At 40.5% G+C, this 20462-nt stretch overlaps 1 protein-coding gene across 4 annotated transcripts in view; it reads right to left on the reverse strand.

The window, feature by feature from the left end:
* BRWD3 (bromodomain and WD repeat domain containing 3) overlaps positions 1-20462 on the reverse strand; it is a 49797-nt gene that overhangs the window by 13206 nt on the left and 16129 nt on the right. For all 4 annotated transcript variants that reach the window (XM_066182166.1, XM_066182163.1, XM_066182165.1 and 1 more), the window contains 22 exons: positions 19794-19954; positions 18567-18788; positions 17098-17198; positions 16384-16454; positions 15429-15529; positions 14245-14285; positions 12705-12809; positions 11562-11715; positions 10988-11122; positions 10471-10599; positions 9848-10073; positions 9041-9211; positions 7270-7453; positions 6722-6815; positions 5961-6110; positions 4405-4481; positions 3604-3781; positions 2770-2886; positions 2206-2313; positions 1032-1156; positions 745-827; positions 203-314 (listed from right to left, as the gene is read on the reverse strand). In XM_066182166.1, the coding sequence (XP_066038263.1) occupies positions 203-314; positions 745-827; positions 1032-1156; positions 2206-2313; positions 2770-2886; positions 3604-3781; positions 4405-4481; positions 5961-6110; positions 6722-6815; positions 7270-7453; positions 9041-9211; positions 9848-10073; positions 10471-10599; positions 10988-11122; positions 11562-11715; positions 12705-12809; positions 14245-14285; positions 15429-15529; positions 16384-16454; positions 17098-17198; positions 18567-18788; positions 19794-19954 (2845 nt within the window). The remainder of the gene's footprint in view (positions 1-202; positions 315-744; positions 828-1031; positions 1157-2205; positions 2314-2769; positions 2887-3603; positions 3782-4404; positions 4482-5960; positions 6111-6721; positions 6816-7269; positions 7454-9040; positions 9212-9847; positions 10074-10470; positions 10600-10987; positions 11123-11561; positions 11716-12704; positions 12810-14244; positions 14286-15428; positions 15530-16383; positions 16455-17097; positions 17199-18566; positions 18789-19793; positions 19955-20462) is intronic.

Raw genomic sequence — 20462 nt, forward strand, 5'->3', positions numbered from 1 at the left:
AATTAAGGAAATATTCAAAATATTCCAAAATAAATAAATAGTGAGTAACAAATAAGAAGTACAATACATGAAATTAAATAAGTAAATAAAGTGTCTGGGTATGTATTTAAATAGAAAATGGGATTCAAGTTTTAGAGGTTCTTGATCCTATTTTTGAAGTTCTCTGAGTTGTGTAGGAGCCCCAGGACATGGAAATACTCACTGGACACTGTAGCACTGGAAGGAACTATCAGGATATTCTGCCTGGAAAGGCTGCTGACTCTCCACAGTCCCAAACCACCAGGCATCATCAATGATACTGCGAAATCTATCCCCTGGAAGGGCAAACATTGCATTCAGAAAAAAAGAACAACATCAAGAATTGCTAAATATTTCCTTTTAGAGAATCAGCTCCCTCTTTTGTGAATGCCCTACTTCCATCCTTAAATTTTGCACCACAGGAGTTGAGCCCTTGTCCTCAAGGCAGGACTTGCCCATCTCTGAGAATTACTCACAGCCACTTCACACCTCATGATTCCAAGAGATCAGGAGATTCTCCTGCTCTCACTGCCCTTGGAACAGTTTCTCTCATTTCTCTTTTTTTTTTTTTTTTGCAACAGGAATTACAGCAAACATCAAATAGAAGTTTCCAATACAATGTCATGTGTGAATAGTCTTTTGCATCATGTAATAAAGACACTACACCCCATTAAACAGCTGCAGAAATGGCACAAAACACATGGAACTGGGAAAAAAAATACTCACCTATTTGCCAGTTTCTTTCTTTGGCTTCATTATAAAACTGATGCAGCACAAGGAAATCAATAACATCTGGCATATCGTGGTACCTTCAGGAAATAAGAGCAAAAAAAGTTATTATTACCCCGAAATACATATCTAGATGAACTACACAGTCCTCAAATTCCATGCATTTGGGATAGCCATTACTGCCATCATCATGCCTTGCACAGGAAATAAGAAAGGAGGAGGGGAAAGCTTCTACACTGCAAGGAAAGCTCTTGAAGAATGTCATCAGCATTCCAGTGACTTACTTTATGGAAAAGGATTCTCCTGTCATTTTGCCGCTGATTGGATCCAGGAATGCAAGCTTCAAGCAGCAGAGTGTGGGAGGCCCAACTTCATATTTAATTCCTACAGTCTTCACAAATTCTTGTTCCTAGTTAGCAAGAAGCATGGAACAGCATTATTTTACCTTGCCAACAACAAAAATATCAATTTTAAAGTGAAACATATTAATAATACCCAAATATGTTTCCACTCTACAGCACAGGTAATTTCATCCATTAATTTTTCTTCTCCAAACACTAAAATCAATCAAAGTCACCTCAAAAAGAAAAAGCTCATTCCCTTGGCAGGTTTGTGAACAGACTTCTACATTAGAATTATTTAAGAAGGTTCTAAAGAACAAACCCAGTTTTAAGCACACCAAGGGCTCTCCCTCACATACCCTAGGGCCCCTCACTCTCGCAAAGGGGGAAAAAGGGAAATTCTTCCTCTGAAAACGGAAATTCCACAATAGCCTTTATGTTCATGTCCTGTCAAAGTCCATCCTAAGTGAACAGCTATTTCCTTTTCCTCAGAAACTGATGATGCCTCGGAAAATTACAGCTGGAATCATTGAGTATCTGGGACTGGTAACCAGGTATTTTTCCAGTAAAGCAATTATTTTCATTAATAGAAGCACTGGCATGGTTAGGTGAATACAAATACATATATAAGGGTTCTTCTCCTTATATGAAACCTGAGGAATACAGGAAAAAATATGGCAACACTGTGGAAGTCTTGGGAATTCATTCAAAGCAAGATCCAGTGTTTAAAGAGAACTCTTACACACATTCAGGTGTTTACATCATGATTTCTTATTTCTTACCACAGCATTAAAAACAAGAAAGAGAACTCAAGTGCTCAGGGCACTGTAGAGTGGTGAGAGCCACAAACAGCACTGCAGTGCTGGGTTCTGAATGAATTCAGTGTTGAAGCCAAAAAAAATAGTGTTGAAAGAGACCCCTGAGAATCAAGTCCAAAACAGGGAAGTGAACAGATGTAAAAACTTTGTGTTAATAAAAACTGACTTTAATATTTACAATTAAAACTTTGATATTAACATTTTAAAGCAATGCTTTCTTTACCTTTTTCATGCTGGTTTTTCATGTCAGTTTAACATTACAGAGACATTCAGCTCTTTGAAGTATTTCTTGAACTTACCCTGAGTTCCATTTTGTTCCATGGTTGTTTTTGCATGTTAATACTATAAATTTTGGCTTTCCTCACTGCCCTCACATAAGCTTCATGGCCTTGCCTAAAGTAGATGATCTTAAAAGAGAAAAAAAAAAAGATAAAATTAAGAGAGAAAGAGGAGCAAATGTAAAAAGTAGAGAAAATTGTTTTACTGATTGTGCTCTTCCCATTCATTCTATACCAGATCTTATCCCTTTCAGAACACATTGCACACCTATTTATTCCATCATAAAACACTCTTCTAGTTAAAAATATTTATATCAGCCCCCAAACTGGCACCTTCTCTGTGCTTTAAAACTGGGATCATTAAGAAATGTGCAGGTGAAGATGCACAGCCAATTTTTCTTGCTAATCCCAAGTTATCTGTGCAGAAAAAGGGACACGGGGCCTGGGCTGCCTGGGAATTAACAAGTTTATCAAAAATCAGCCTGTTCTGAGTACAGTTCCCTGCAAATATTGCTGGGTAGAACAGTCCCAAGCAAGCAGAGCTGCTGATTCCCCTGGGAATGTGGGAATTGCTGAGGGCAGTACCTCATCTCCCATCTGGGGCACGAAGGGCGAGCGGCGGGGAATGGTGTCCAGGATCCACTGCGGGGCCAGCCACTCCTCACTGGGCTCACCTTCCAGGGACAGCAGCCCACTGGCTTTCTAAACACAGCGTATCAGGAGATTGTATAGGTAAGTCATGTACAGAAGTTAAATATTTGCATTAATTTAGAAAGCAATCGACACAATATTCAGAATACAGTTAATTACTATGGAAAACTCATCATGCAGCAGTTACTGCAGGTAAGATACAAGGAAAAGCAAAATGTGGAGTGTCATCATTCCCAAAACCTCCACTAAATAGCAGAGAGACAGACAGGATTGTTATAAATATAATTGAAAATCAAAACCTTCATAAATCATTAAAATGCCCATGGCAGGGGGGTGCGATAAGATGATCTTTAAGATCTCTCCAACCCAAAACAGTCTGTGGTTCTATAATAAAGAAATAAATTGTATTTTTGTAAGTATCGTAAATGTCTTTTTAAAAAAATACCAGGAAAAAAGAGATCTGACCAGGTTAATACAATACAGATCCATTGTAATTTTACAATTAAACCAGCCTATTGTAAACCTGACTGTGGAGAAGAGCATAAATCTGGGAGGAAAAAAATGGCATTTGTAATAAAGAGCCACCTGTGGGAAACATGGAAGCACAATAAAACAAACAAAATTTCTTGGTACCACAATTACTGTGATCTCTATAATTTTTTTTTTATTCTATACCCATTTATGAAAAATTTTACTTTGGAAACAACCACTAAAACCCACATATATATTCATAAAGTACAAAAGACACTAAGAATTATACTTGCTGACCTTTTTCCTTGGCTGTTTAAGTTTCCTTCGCTTTGGCTCCAGCCCTTTTGTTCCCTTTATATTTTCATCTTCAGAACTACTACAGATTTTCCGAGCTGCCTGCCTGGTTTGTCTCTTTGGAGGCTGCAGATTAATCCCAGCATCTGCTGTCCAGTCTGAATATTCGCTTGATGAATCACTGCAGATAATAAAAAAGTTGTAAGAAAGAGAACAGAAAACTTCAGTTTCCCCAGAGTGGATTGGAAAGTCCAAACATTCGATCTGCTCTCCTGGTTCCGCTCAGAATTAGCACAGAATTTTGCTATCATGTGAATTTAAAGAAAAACAAGTCCTTTCCGATTTGTGATTTCAGTAACTTCTTTTATCAATTTGAAACTTACAGTAAAACTATCTCTATGGCTGATATCAATTCTCATTATCTCACTGATTCACAGATTGACTTCATAAGAACTGGCAGCAAAAAATGCATGAAACATTTAAATAACTACAGCACTTGCCTAAAAATCCAGTTTTGACTTCTATAATACCAAATAATACATGTACAGTATTTATATGCAAACTGGAATTGATTTTTTCAAGTAGCTCTTAATTAAAGACAGTATTTTCCTATAAAAGGTTTTTTAGAATTGTTTTTTTACCTTGAAAAGAAAAAGAACAGAAAAAAATCACAATGTAAAATGTTTCATGATGAACTGGCTAAAAATCAGTCTTCAAAATGAAGTCTGAGTATCTCAATATCAACAGTCCCACTTAAGTCCCATAATAAACCGGTGTTACCAATTCAGAGCCCAGTGGAAGTACCTGGAACTGCTTTCACTCTGCCAGGCTGCCACAGGATCATCCATGGATGCATCACTTGTGCCAACAGTCTCATCTTCCTGTAGTGAACACAACAGGATTCACTCCGGGGCCAAGGGTAAAATGTATCATTTTTGTTTGCAAGCAAGTTGTGTCACCTGAGGAAAGCTTTCTATTTAAGGGCTGGTTGAGCTTTAAATAAATCCACGATTTCTTCCTATATCTTAATTAATATTAAAATATATCCTTATATAGCTCCTATAGAAACAAATGTGAATTTTAATTGTATCAGAACTATAGAATGAGTTCTTATTTAAGTGTTTGATTAATGAATTTTAGTGCCCAGGGCCCAGCTTTTTGAGCTGTTCTTTACTTTCAATGCATTTACAAAGCAATAATGTTCAGTCTCTTCCTTAAGGAGAACAAGTTATATTTATCTGGTATATTTTAAGTTCTTCCCTTGCCAAAATCAATGATTAATACCAATATTCAATCTCTTTCAACAGCAGTCTACATATGTAGATGAAATCAAAGCACTGCAAAATGAAATCAAAGTCCTGACCCAGAATCCGTGTGCTGTATGAAATCCCAAAATAGCAAGTGGTTTAACACAACCCATTTAAATTTACTTGAAAATGTTTCAGGTTTCCAAAAATACAGGAGCTGTTTTAAGCTACTTTTGAACACTGTCCTGGCATTTAGGTAAACGATCCTTCACTCTCCAAGCCCAACAAGCCACAGGAACACCGCAAATCCCAGAGACTCAATGACCTGAGTGTTTCTTCCCATGAGGAGAATCACAGAATATCCTGAGCTGGAAGGGACCCACAAAGATCAGAGTTCAGCTCCTGGCTCTGCACAAACATCCCAAAAATACCACCCTGTGCATCCAAATGCTCCTGGAGTTCTGGCAGCCTTGGGGCTGTGCCCATTCCCTGTGGAGCCTGGACAGTGCCTGAGCACCCTCTGAGGGAAGAACCTTTTCCTAAAATCCTCTCTGATCCTGCCCTGGCACAGCTCCAGCCACTCCCTGGGTTCAGTCTCTGTCAAAAACTCTCTGGATTCCCAAGACAGCCCAAAAAAATCATCAAAAGAGGCTTTGTGATGGCATCAGCAGCAATTTGAGGATTCTTGGATGAATCCTCTCAGGCCCCATTGATTTGTAAGGATCCAGCTCAAGCAGCAGATCCCACACAAGTTCAGGGCTGACTGGAAGTTGGTCACCCTCAGTCATGGCTCTCCAGTTTAGAGCACTGGGATGCCCTTGCTCCATCATCCATGCTGAAGAGGGAGACAAAGGATGTATTAAATCCCTCTGCCCTGTCTGTGAGGTGACCATCCCCATCTTGGAACAGGCCAATGTTATTTTTACACTGCCTTTTGCCATGAATACATTTGAAAAACCTCTGTTTACTGCCCTCCTCTACCAGTCCTGACAGCTCCAGCTCAAACTGAGCTTCGGCTGCACAAACTTCCTCCCCCAGCGGACACAGGGAACCTTAATGTGCTCTGGGGTTTGGGAACAGGGAAGCTGTTGGAGGCTGCTGGGAGGCTCAGACCTCAGAGGAGCTGTCGGACTCGTGGTGTGCACAGGGGTTCTGGCTGGCTCCCTGCTGGCTGTGCTCAATGGTGGAGCGAGTCTGGTACGCATGCTGCCGCTTCCGCTGGTTCCTGCGCAGCGAGCGGCCGCCTCCCGCCTGGAATTCGCTCTGCCAAGGGGGACAGGAGGACAGACAGGGACAAATCAGGGAGTTACTCATGGGTTACACAGTTACAAGGTGCCTGGTTACAGTGGCTGAGTGTCACACCGAAGTTACAATTGAGTAGTAAGAATTAGCTGGAGAATTAGACAGTATCTCTGACACATTGTGGATGTTTTAGGTGTGGACTTTTGGTTCAACAGAAATTCTACTTTATAAAGCAGCAGTCTTTGGAAAGGAAATGATTGAAAATACAAATTCTTTCTGTAAAATTCCTGCAGTCTCTGCATAAGATAAATCCAGCCCCTTGTAAAAGTTTGGCACTTCTACTTTCCACAGGTCAAACTGAAAACCCACTGTGGCTCTGCAATTTTCCTTTCCCAGCATCTTCCCACCACTGAAGCCTCAAGGATAGAGATTTACCACTATTTGGATATCACAGACAGCCAAATCACAGTTACAGAAGAAAGAAGACAGTGAGTCAGTGAAACAATTAAGACTATTGATTTTCTAAATAATACAATAAAATTGGTTTGGGGCTTTTTGTTGGTCTTATTTTTGCTGCCCAGTGCTCAGAACTTCTTCCCACCCAAGCTGTCTCTTCCAGGGCATTAACTTACCCGTTGTAAGGTGTGGGATGGCTTTCTCTTCTTGTCAGCAGTGTATAAACTGATTTCTATTTCACCTTTGGCAGCTCGACATTCTTCCTGAACCCTAATTATGCATAAGAAACACACAAATTTATCAAATCATCATGGAACTCAACAGCCTCCTTAATATACATATTAAAATACTTCTGCTGCTCTAAGAAATCTGTGCATAAATCTCCCTAGCAGCACCCATCCATTCGCTCCTGGAATCACAAGTTAAAGAAGCAAACTCATTAGCTGAGCAGCCGAAATTATTTTCAAATTTATTAAAATTTTTTTCAAGTCTTTTTAAAATAAAGCTTGAGGGAAATGTGGCATTTGAAGTACTGAAGACAGACTGAATTGTGAAAAGAAGGAATTACCATTCTCAACTCTCCCAATATTCTCATCCCAATATTCCAAATCCCCCCAACCAACTGCGCCCCAAAGCTGATGCGTCACTGAAACATCATCCCTGGAGTGTGGAAGGGTCATTACACACCACACAATCGAATCTCTCGTCCCACTGAGCCTCTTACTTGCTGATGCCAGGAGGGAGCTCATTGACTACCACCCTCCTGCTCCAGGCCATGAGGTCCCTCTCAGTGGCCATCTGGCTGCGGGGCGCGTTGTGGTGCATCTGCCGCACGCCCTCGATCTGCCCGCTCCGGCGCAGCCCCACGTTGGGTGGGGAGGCCACCTCCAAGCCCGGGCTGCGAAGAGCTGGGGGAAACACAAAGAAAGAGGTTCTTCACGCCCACGAACCACCAATAAAATCATGGAGTCGCAGGATGGTTGCGTTAGGAGGGGACCTTAGAGGTCAAACAGTGCCAGACTCTGCCATGGGACACCCTCCACTATCCCAGGTTGCTCCAATCCCTGTCCAACCTGGCTTTGGACACCCCCAGGGAACCAGGGGCAGTCACAGCTTCTCTGGGCATCCTGTGCCAGGGCCTGCCCACCCTCACCCCTCCTTCTCCGTATCCCATGCACAATTGAAAGCTTAGGAGCTTTAAATTGTGGATTAAAATTTAAAGGATAGCATGAAGATTGATAAACAAAGGCTGATAATAATGGAATCACTGCCATCGTTGCCCTTACTTATCCCTCAACACAATTCCCACAGGCTTAGATACGGTAAAACACATGATAATATTGCATTTATGGCTGTGCAAAGCTATATAAAAATATCTGGTTATTTAAATACTTTATGCATACCCCAATTAACTTACTCAAATGGGCAGTTCATGTAGGCAAATTCATTGATTAATGCAAGTTTTAAAAGGGAACTGCTTTAATTTCCACACGACTCATATCTGGAAATTCCTTTACACAACTACAGGGACACACAGATAAAACTGGGAGCTGGGGCTGTACAACACATCAACATATCCTAAGCAGCAGAAAAGACTGTGAGTTAAAGCTGCCTTTTAGGCAACCTTTTTTGAAATACCAACATAGATCAAAGCAAAAATGCATTTTTACATTTTTCTCTGGTATTTTTCCCCCATATTTTTCTTACTCCTTCTTGAATTGAAACACGAGCAATCCCACATCCAAAATCCTAATGAGCTTTGCCAGGAAATCTCCTTCAAACACATGTAATCAGTCACTTAACCTAGAAGTGATTTATTAGCAGCTGCGAATTCTCCCAAGGCTCAGGCTGTCTTGTAGCACAGTCCTGGGCATCTGCTCCATCACATCAGCTGCACTCACTCAGCTGCTCATATCTGATTGAGTGTGGTTTCAATTTTTAATCACTTTGTGTATTAAAAATAAAATCACAGTAGCAGAACACTTACCGGGAGAATAATCTCAAGCTTTCTAAGGAAACACTAAGACAGAGCAACATGTTTATTTTATTAGCACTGATGCTCACTTGTGCTGCAGCAGGAAACCATTAGTCTGTCACAACACTGTATTCCACTGACAGTCCCTAATTATATGCTTTCATTCTGGCATTTTGCAGTTATGACGTTTCATCTCAGCACTGATATCAAGACAATACAGTGAACTTCATGCTTATTTTTCAGGAAACTGGCTTATAGCAGGAATAATTCCAATCTAATAACTCCAAGTAATCAGATGCAGCCCAGTTAGACCATCGGGTGCCCTCAGCTGCCCCTTAAATTTATAATTTCTCCGCTGGAATCCACAGAACATCCCACTGCTCCTCAGGGGTTAACAAGGTGTACAGGAAGTGGAGAGAAAAGCATCCTCAAAGACATTGTCTCATAACTGACATTAATACTTTGATCAGCCCTTCCTGTGATGAGGAAGAAACTGGTGGAGACAAGGCTGGACACTGACCTCCATTAACAGAGTGGGATCTGTTGAGTGGAGGATTTGGAGGAGTTTCTCCTTCATTAATTAGTCTCAGATCTTGTTCCCTCTGGAGCTCTCTGATCATTCCATCAAGGATACTCTCATCCTGGTCATTGGTTTGCTGCCCGATGACTTGTTCGACCACCTCACCATCACCTTGACAAGAACAAAGCCACAAATGCTGGTAAAATGATGGATTTCTGTATTACCAAACACCATTGAAATAATCCCATTTAAAACTCTGCACTACTATTTTTCTGCTCTGCGAAACATCTGATCACCAGCTGGCTTTCTGCTCTCATATAATAAATGGAGGTAAAGTTTAGAAGAGAAATTACAATAAAAACCCAAAACTCCAGACCACATGTAGAACACACAAACCCTTAGAAAGAGCAGAAAGAAATTATGCTTCAGTAGGCAAGAATGGAAGGTCTTTTTTGGGATCAGCATTTAGCTACAGTTTGTGTCTACAAGAAAAAAAAGAACTGTTTTAAAAAACAAAAGGTGGTTTTTCATGTCTTCCTCACCTACTTGCTTTTTTTCTCACATTCTGAGTTAGAGATTAATAGACAATGCTTTAAACATCTGCCATACACCTGGGAAAAATCCACAGATTTTGGAATACTCTTGCCTCCAGTCAATTTGATTCCACACATAACCCCACCCCACATCCTCTTCTACCTGTATGTTAAATATAAACCATTAATTTCTACATCCTCACAGCACCATCCCAGGAGCTGGTGCTCAATACTGTGCCACACTTGTATTATTCATGAGGTTCAGACAGAGTACCATTAGCCACATATCCCAACTGAGGAATAAGTTGTTCATCTTTGCAATTTTCCCTCCCTGGCACCAGTCGCTGGAATCTCGTGGGATGAGGATTTCCATCAACATCCACCAGGAATGGAGGAGGCATAAGGTGTGGAGCCTGTTGAGTCTGTTCATCCAGCACATAATTATTGGCATCCCGGATCAGGGGCCGGTAATCCGTGTGGAAGAACATCTGATCAGGAATCTGAAAGAAAAGCAATTTAGAAAATAAATCAATGGCCATTTACAGCTGTCTTGTTGCTCTGAAATGGCTCCTATAAACCACAACTCCTACACTTGGGATCAGCACAAGGAATGTTATGACAGAGAACAGATTCCTACCACAAATGTGGTTTATTACCAAGGCCTGATGCAGAAATTCAACAGTAAAATTGTCCAAGAGAAGTGGACAGAGAAGTTAATGCTTTTCTCCTCTACCTATAGAGTCTCTTGTTAAATCTTTTTGATTTAGATAAACAGCAACTGCTCCCTGACCTAATTATTATTTTGTCTGGGGCAGGGTGAGGGAATAAATTGTAACACAAACACTTCTAAGACAAAATCAGGTCAAGACAGGGAAGTTTTAAATTCATTCAACCCACCTTTTCATAATATTTATTGCATCCAAAACCAAATAGTAGCAGATGTCCATGAGAGTCTGTGCAGGCAAAATGCTGCCCATCTGGTGAGAACTTGCAATCAAAAACAGCTCCATGGCCTTGGCCCTCAATCTGTACCAAGCATAGAAAATTCCTTTCACAACCAGACACTTTCTATAAGAGCATTTTCACACAACCATCTTCCCTGTGCTCCAACATGTACTGAATCCTCATTCTGTGATTTCTCATCTTGCTCGTGACTCATTTACACTTTTATTTATTAAACTGAATAACAAAGTAAAACTTCACATTTTCTCTCTGTCCTGAAATTTCAGCCCAATGTGTGTTCTGGAACAACCACCTGGAAGTCTACATTTTATGTTCATGGCAGACATAGGGCGAGATCACCAAAGATCTCACAGCTGTACTGGCTCTGGAGGTATTTAATGAAATCTACATTTGTCTCAAGACCAGTTCTGTTAAAAAAGAAAAAAACCAAACCTTCTGTGATCCTTCTTACCATGTTAAAGTAATTGCGAATTTTTGTTCCTTTGTCTATATCCCAGACAAAAATATTCCCATCGTGTCCTGCCGAAAGCACAATCCTTTGGTCAAAGGGATGAGCCTCCAGAACAAAAACTTCATCGTCATGACCCTGCAAAGACAGCAGTGGGGAAAAAAAGCAGTTTTATTTCTCCATGTGGTATCTCCAGACGTGCTGGGAATTACTGAGAGGACACCCCAGATCAGGGAGTCACCCAGGACACCTCAATTTACTGGAACTGTGTTGGGTCGCCACTCCTGCTACAGGTTTGGCAGTGTCACTGATCAACACCACTGAGATGGGGAGGGATGGGGAGGAAGGAGACATCAGGGCACAAATGAAGCCTCCAGAGAGTTCCCTGTCAGCCAGTAATCACCAGGATTCTGCACATCAGCTCCTTCCCCCATGGTACACTCTCCTCCCAGCAGGCCTGGGTCAGCTGGATACTTCAACACCAAATCCTTGTCATGGGAATGGTGATGAGTTCAGCGTCCAATCAATCTCAGACCAAACTTCATCCACTTGGGATTCCCCCTGGAATTGTACTCACAGATAAGCTATGGAGAAGCTGCCCAGTGGATGAGTTCCACACTTTGAGGAGGAAATTGTTGACTGCAGTGATGACGGTGGCATCGTATCGATCCCAAGCCACCATGGTAACTTTCAGCTTGGTGACCTTGTCCTCTCCAGATGCCACATTGTTTCTAAGGAAAGCAGCAATTTAAAAAGGAATAAATCAGTAACTACATATGGGAACATTTAGGAGAGCTAATTCAATATGAAATTCGGGGGAGGATGAACCACAGGCACCTCTGTGACTCTGGCTAAGTCAGGAGAATGAAGGATGGTTCTGCAATGGTAAAAAACTGAATACGGGAAATATTCAGTGCCACCGAGATTTATAGAGCTCTATTTCCTTAAAAAGGTATTTTCTCCTGTTCCTAAGCCATCATCCTTTCCTACCCCAATTTATCCTTTCAGCTCTATTAGGTTTTTCCTACAAGATATTTTTCTTATCAGTCATCAATCAGTAAACTCCACAACGAGCAGGAACCTGCTAAATAAATCCAACTCACACTTCCGACTGCAAACACTGCAAATGCAACCACTGAAATATGGAGAATTCTGCAAAGCAAGTGCCTAATGGATTTCTCCATTTCTGTTCTTTGTTGCTGTGATCATTCAATTACAATTCAATTACAGGGCACTTAAAGAAGTCACTTGAGGATCTCAAAAAGAAAAACCCAAACCCCTAATTGAACCTGAGAACGAAACACTAATGTCACCTCTTACTTGGAAACCTGAGGTGGAACTACAATGCTAAGAGCCATGTTGGATAGACAGATAGATAGATAGATAGATAGACAGATAGATAGATAGACAGATAGATAGATATAAGCAAATGATCACTGGGGCTCTACCAAAACCTCTTTCTGTGAGATAAATCGTTTGACATTCTTATTTCATGTGTAAAATACTAAATATTCCTCAACCATTAGGATGGTGAAGTACGAACAGATTATTATTTATTTGGGGGTGAATTAACTGTGTAAGTTGACAAATTCACAACATTTGCAATAAATGCATGGAAATCAACTCAAAATGGAAGCAAATAACCAGTTTTCAATATAATGGATGATTTAGCTTGCAGGTAAATGTGCCCATGAGGTATGTTCTGCTTGCTTTGCTTTACCCTGTCATTTTTGTAGCCATATCCAGGACCAGACTCTTCCAGTCATGCTGATGGTAGTGCCAGATTCTTGCTGTTCCATCTCTGCTTCCACTGACAAACCTTAAGCTGTGGGGCAAAGGGAAAGAAAAAAAAGTCACAAAATTCTAAATAAAGATGTTTTCATCCCCACATGGACACAAATAAATTATATACATGCACTTGGAAGTGTGTGCTTGTGCACCTCTACTTCTCTTACTCATGAGGTTACAATTTTCCTATCAGATATTGTAGGGTACAAGAGAGTTTCTAGCCCACAACATTAATTACATTTGGCTCCAGCAGCAGATGGCCTTGGAATGACTTCAATGTCGTAATTCATACGAGCTGCACATTCCCTTTTTAATGACATCAGCAAATCCCTGGAGCAGCTCAGAGTGGCAGCAAAGAAAGGGAAACTGCGTGCCAGGAGTCTGGCATAAATTATAATGCATTAACTTAGGGACAGGGTGAAGACAGGCAAGGGAAAGAGCCAAATGAAGCACAAGGAGGTTGTCCTGCCTGTGCAGCTGAACAGGAATATTTTAATTTTTAAACCCTTTCTTAGTTAAAAAATTCAAGCATGCAGCAACCGTATTTAGCCACATCATAATGCTTTGGCCATCGATGTCACAGAAATAACTTTTGTTGAGAAACTGGGAAAAAAGCTCCTCAAGTAATACATTTTCACAGGATGGCCAACACCTTTGGAAGTATATTCCATTTATATATAAAATGACACTTAAAAGGCAGATCTATTCAATTGTATGAAGTAATTGTTTCACCTTTTCAGTTTCCCTCATCTGATATTTTTCACTGTGATGAAAAAGAGTTTGAAAATGCTTGTGACAAATTAATTTTCTTCTTAACTTTACTTCTTTATACTAAAATAAAAAATAAGGTACCCCTTTTCCATTCCAAGCATTGTTACAGAATATAATTTTCAGAGAGTATGTGACCTCATTCCTTCTCACTTGGTTTGGAAGGAACTGGTGGTACAATTACCCCAGCACATTCCCACATAATTCCACACGACAAAGCTCTCCAAGTACAGGTGCACAGCCACAGTTGGGCTTGGAAGGCTCATCCCTTAAAGGCACATCCTTTAAACCTCCTGCCCAGCAAAATAAGGAATAGGAGCAAAAGCTGAGAATAAAACATCTGTATTTACTAACTTTTGCTTTAGACTACATTGATTACAATGCTCTTCCTCGACAAGCAACCCCTCTGTGGGGGCTACCTGGGAAGGTTCTTACACAGGGAGGTTATAAAATTTGGGTTCAAATTTGCTGTTTGAAAGAAAAAAACAAATCAAAAACACAGTTACAGAACATTTTTGTTGTTACAGCAGAGGACAACGAGTTCGAGCTTGTGGACATGACACACATCTTGCAACACACTGCAATAATTTGTCCAAGATTAAGCCAAGCCCATGGGCAAATCCTCCTGTTGCGCCAAATTTTCCATGAAATGTTGTTTGGAAAATTAAGTATCATCATTGTCAGGTCCAAAACCCAGCACTCACCTGTCACCATTGTTACAGAACTGCACTGCAACCACTTTGTCCTAAACAGGAGGGAGAAAAACAACAGCAGTGAAAAACTCAGCTTAAAAGATCTCCATGATGAGCTTCTTACTTAGCAAATAAAAAAAAAACCTGTCAAAAAATTCAAGTATAGAAAAGTTGTATTTGAAGTCAAAACTTCCCCAGACACATTGTGTCTGAAATGTGGAGAGGAGATGGTTTCCTGCAATTTTTAGACCTAGCATAAAAGTGCATCAAAAAATTGAATCCAAAAAATGCAAACCTTGGCTTTATGAATACCTACAAATCGTTGAGAAACAAATGTTATGTTTTAGACATAGTTTTGCCCTTTTTTAAATTTGTCAATTACTTGTGCTGGCTCCATGATTTGCTCTCCTTACTCCCACTAATGTTTCTATCTCCTGGTAACTGGGATTTGTTTTAGGGGGGGCTGACAGCTGTCTGCAGGATTAAGAGTGGACTTAAAGAAATTAAAGGAATTACAGCTTCTTCCAAACTTGTTCAATACAGAAAACATCCTTTTCTTTTGTGAGCAAAATAGTTGTTAGTTGTGTTGGCTTGGATACTTCAATGTGAGAGCCACGACTCCCACTGAAGTTCAGAGAATCAATTTAGACCTTGGGCTTAATCCATAAAACATTCCTGAGGTGGTAAATTTGTAGTTTGAATTTTTATAGGAACCTTTCTGCATTATTCTAAAAAACCACGCTTTTAAGCTTTATTTTCTAAATGAAATTACCATCACGATCCAAATTCTGACAGCACAGTCCAAATTTTGAATTACTTTGTCTTATGTTCATTTAACTAAACATTCAATAGCAAGTTTATTGGAAAAAAATGACATTGTGCAATGACATCGTGCATTAAAGCTGTTTTAATTCCTCATTTCAACACAAACTTTTTTCAAGAATAGGGGAAAATCACCTGGTCCCTCAGTTTTCTGGGGGAATGAAACACATAAAGCCTACTTTGCAGAAACCTCTTGCCTCAGAGGGATTTAAAAAGAAACATGCCACAAATTTCCAGGCATTTAAATACCACAATGTTGAAAGACAAACAAATTCTAAACAGTAAATAAAAAAATAGGATGTACAGAAATTAAGTTACTGAAATGAGGAAAAGGTTTGGGGAAAAAGAGATTTCCTTCTGGATTTGCCTCTTACCGTGTGAGATTCCAACTCAGCCATTTTCTCTGGAGATTCTGAGCCCAAATAATAAATTCTTATCACATGGTCAGTACTCCCTGTTGCAATGAACATGCCACCTAAAACAGAAAATTCTCTGTGAGAAGAAAAGTCATCCAAAGAAACACTTACTTTAACTTCATTTATTTTAATTTCAGAATTCCCAGAATTAGTTTTAAATTTCAGAATTAGTTTTAAACAGAAAATTTCAATGTAAACAGGCAAATGCCAAACAAAATATTTAAAAGCAGTTTCAGTATCTACTTAACACACATCAGAGAAATTATTGCTGAGTTGGGATGCAGTGATTAAGATATTTTATTGTTTTTTTTGTAATATTGCTCAGAAAGGACACTATTGTACGGTTTATTGCATTGAAATGGGCTTAGTTAATTCAGCATACCTGGCTTTTAAAAAGGAATGTGACTCTACAAAAGTTCTCAATTTCAAAAAGCAAATTTAATGAGTAATAACATAATTTTCTTTGTAAAAATCGTATTTTTCTCATTCAAAGCTGCAAAGGAGGTTTTCCAAAGCCAAGATCTTCCAAAACATTGAATTGATACTCTTAGAATTCAGACAAATTTGAAAGATTAGCAAAAGTGTAATCTTTGACAGAGGATTTCCACAACTTTTCACTCAAAAACTTTACAAGGTAAAGTTATAAAAGGATGTTACAGAGAAAAATCTCTGATGTGCAAAACATGAGACTGAAAGCCTTGGAAGTGATCAAGATATTTTTAGCTTAAATTATAGGAAAAAAGAGAAGGAGCGGCTTGAGGCAGACACTTTGCAGGGAGTATTTCCAGTAGTCACATTTTGAAAGAGATAATATTAACTGAAAAAGGGTGTAACACTATTTGCACTGAAAGAGAAGTAACAGAATTGTCACCAAAGCCCCAAACTCATGCAACAGCTGATGCTGGACACATACCAGAACTGAAAGATGAGCAGGAGATCTGAACACCAGGCCTGGACCTCTCTGCGAATTTCACGGGACGATCCCTACATGCAAAACACAGTATTTTTATTTTTTTCCTTCTTTATTTAACACAAAGAGTTCCCTGCAGCTCAGCAGGTTGAGGTCAAGCTCATCTTAAATCTCGTAGTTCTATAATTCTCATCTGGAGTTTGCTGGAATTTATTTTTCATTTTAGGAATTTTCTTCCTTAGTTTAATAAGAAAACAACAGTTCTCTAAACTGAGAATATTATTTAACTGATTTATCATTTTCCTCGCCAATTCAAATCTATTTAAAACAGACCCTGACAAACCATTAATCCAATAGCATTTCCTCCAGATAAAATATGGGTTTGATGACATCTACATATGTACATTCCTCTGATTAAAAGCAAATTAATTCTTCTGCCTGTACATTTTGGACAGGCATTTAATCCTGAATGTAAAAGCTGGAATTTCTTCCACAACTTTGGCTTGCAAAGCACAATCCTCACAAGTAACAACCCCAATCTCTGCCTCCCCTTTGGGCTCCAACGGCACAGAATCCCAAAGTGCTCCTGCCCCACACACCAGTTTACTGAGCAAGAAAACACCCTTATTTCATTATCTCAGCATTCTTCTCCATGCCAAAATTAAAAATAAATTCCTCCTTAAGTTCAAATGATTGTAATTATCTAAACAGTCTCACTTGAATTTCATGGTGTTCGCATGCCACTGCCAGAAACAGATTGTTCCGTCGGCACCAGTGGAAGTGAGGTATCGAGTTGTTCCTTTCCTTGCTGGAGAGAACTAAAAATAAAAATTGTAACAATTAAACCAGCTCCCATTTTCTCTTCTTTCATGCTGGAAACTTGTTGACAAGAATGTTTATCACTACACATTAGTTTCTCCCCACGAGTATAGAGACCGGGGGTAAGCACAGAACCTGAAATTCCATAAAAATAAGCCTGAGGAAATGGAGAGCACCTACATTTTTGTCAGGAATTCTTTATTTTTACCACACATAGGAAATTGGAGAAACGAAACAAGACCAGACCGTGTAAATGGGGCAAAAACAAGAGGAAATAGCTCTTTCTAGGATAGAACTGGATCAAACACGGCAAATACAACTATTCCTGCATCCAAGCCTAATGAAGAACAGCTGCATAGCAGGATACCCCCTCCTTTATCTTCCTAAACCTCTCTAAGGAGTGGGAAAGCTTTTTATTGTTAATTTCAGAGCTGCAGCAATACCTTTAATCCTCAGGCTACCTGGTAATTTGATAAAGGAATCCAGCACTGCTTCGTCAAAAAGCAGTGACTGATTATATTCTAAATCATCAAAGAGCTTGAGAGAAACACATACACACAGAGATTTATATATACACATGTAAACAAATAATACACCAGCTATAAAGCCAGGTTGGATAATACATTTCTAACACAACCACCTTAACATGGTTGAAATCAGACAAAATTGGAAGTGTAGAGAAGATGGGGAGAAATGTGACTCCTGGAGAATACTGGCACGATGGAGAAGCCTGCGCTGAATCCAAGACAGCTCCACTCCAGGAGAGAGGGATTCTGAGCCAAACAGCCCCACTCACTCTCCCCTCCTTGTGCACCACCTGCCAAATTGCAGGGATTGTCTTTTTTATCCTGGAATTTCGTTTTTTTGGAGGGTTTCTGCCTGGCAGTTGTGAGGTTTTTTTAAAAGAAAATCTGCATTTGCTACAACATCCAGAGCAGCTCTTTAAGCTACGAGCTAAGAAAACAAGGAAACAAGAAACGGGGAGTAAGGAATTTTGACTGATCCTTCTGAAAAACAAATATTCCCTGTGAACACAGAAGTGTTGGGTCAGGTGCTGTGCCAGGAGCACCAACAAAGATGCCAAACACGTCAGCGAGCTGAGCCAAGGAGATACTGCTGCTCTCTGAGTTGCTCTAGAAGAGCATCAGATCCCCCATTTTCTAGACCTAAGGAAGCTGCAGTGGGATCACAGAGCTAAAAGCACACGGAAGCAAGAGCACGATCCCCAGGCACCATAGGACTGAGTCAGCCAGGAAAAACACCCTTGAGTTGGGACAAATCATAGACAAAATTTTATCCTTGACCTCCACAGCTCCTAATACCGCTGTAATTCAAGGTAATTAGGGGAAAACCCCATCAGTGCTCACCTGTATGGATGTGATGGAAGCTGAGTGGCCCTGCAGGACTGCGAGGGGGGCACAGGTCCTGAGGCACCACACCCTGACCACCTTGTCACAGCTGCCCGCGGCCAGCAGCGTGTTCTCGTAGTTGACGGCCATGTCCGAGATCTCGGCCGAGTGGCCCCGCAGGGTGGACAGCAGGCGCCCGTCATCCGTGGCCCAGATCTTCACCAAACAGTCGTCTGACCCCTGGAATTCCACAGGAATTCCCAAAGATTACAGAGAATACAGGACACGTTCTATGCATGTCACACACGGATCATCGCGGATGGACAGGGACCCCCAACTGCCGTGAACTGACAGAACAACTCAGTGGGATTCCACAGAGACCCAATTTTAGGAAGAAATTCTCCCCTGTGAGTTTGGTGAGACCCTGGCACAGGTTGCCCAAAGAAGCTGTGGCTTCCCCTGGATCCCCAGCGGTGCCCAAGGCCAGGTTGGACAGGGCTTGGAGCACCCTGGGACAGTGGAAGGCGTCCCTGCCCATGGCAGGGGGTGGGGCTGGATGACTTTGAAGTATTCCATCCCATCCAAACCACTCTGGGATACTATGACTTTATGAACTGTGGAGTCTGGGAATCATCTCATGGAGTCAAGGCTTTCAATCTGATAAAAGAGAATCATGGAATCACAGGATGGTTGATGTTGGAAAGGGATCTATTTGGAAGGCAGGGACACCTTCCATTATCCCAGGTTGCTCCAAGCCCCATCCAACCTGGTTTCAGGGATGGGGCAGTCACAGCTTCTTTGGGCACCTTGTGCCAGGGCCTCACCACCCTCATAAAGAAGGATTTCTTCCCAATATCCCACCTAACCCTCTCCCCCCTGGCACTGGGAAGCCATTCCTCCTTGTCCTGTCACTCCATGCACAGGGATTAACATTAACAGCTAAAAATGCAACATTCATTTGAAAAACCTGTTGATTTTTAAATATGCCCAGCAAAATGCAAGGGCATCACCAAAGAAATGGATGTCACTGCATTCTGGAGAATAACTTTAAAAAATTGTCATAGATTTACTGACACATTGCAAATCCAGGAAAGTACATTTAGTAGAAAAGCAACTTGCAGCTGAACAAAGTCATATCTGCATCTCAATCAGTGACTAAGAGGCTGTTGAGGGACGCAGGAAAGAAAGAAATCAAACCAAACAAAGCAATCTTCGAGAAGCAAAAGGTCCAAACTTTAAACTTACTGTAAAAATCCTCCTCCCACTGCGATCAAAGGCTATGCAATAAACAGAGGAGAGGTGCCCCAAAATCCTCTTGTGCATCTTCATGTGTTGGTAGGTGGATGTTGGGAACAAGTGGCTGAAACGGCCACATCCAGTTAATTGCCTGGCAGAAAGGATATGAACTGGGAGAGAAAAAAAAAGCAAAAAGAAGAGTGGGACATGAATTTTGTCCAGAACTCAGAGTAAACAAGTATTAAATCAAATATGGTATTTATTAACAACTTTATTATTAGAATCAGTAATAAACATGAACCTCTTCCACCTTATCAGAACATTCTGTGCAGAGTTATAAAAAGAAATCCCACTCCTGATGAAGCCTTTCAATACCCACCACAGGCTGCAACTGCTTCCTCACCAAAAACGAAAGCAGAATGAAGAATTCCCACCACAACTGGGAGTTATTCCAATGTTCAATTCATGAACAGGTAACAGATATATTTATCCTACACGGACGTGGAAAATCTTTAAGGGAAATCTTTGAAGGAAGAAAGGAAATTTAGGAAATTGCATGTTACTAATATCAATTATAAAAAGAGTACAATAATAGTTTATTTTAAGTGCTTTTTTTGTGATAAAAGAAGAGATAAAAAGCAATAAAAATCTTTCCTTGGAATGGCTTCCAAATCATAT

The sequence above is a fragment of the Chamaea fasciata genome, unplaced genomic scaffold (genome assembly GCF_029207755.1).
Source record: "Chamaea fasciata isolate MVZ Bird 193981 ecotype frontalis unplaced genomic scaffold, bChaFas1.0.hap1 SCAF_4, whole genome shotgun sequence".
Taxonomy (NCBI): domain Eukaryota; kingdom Metazoa; phylum Chordata; class Aves; order Passeriformes; family Sylviidae; genus Chamaea; species Chamaea fasciata.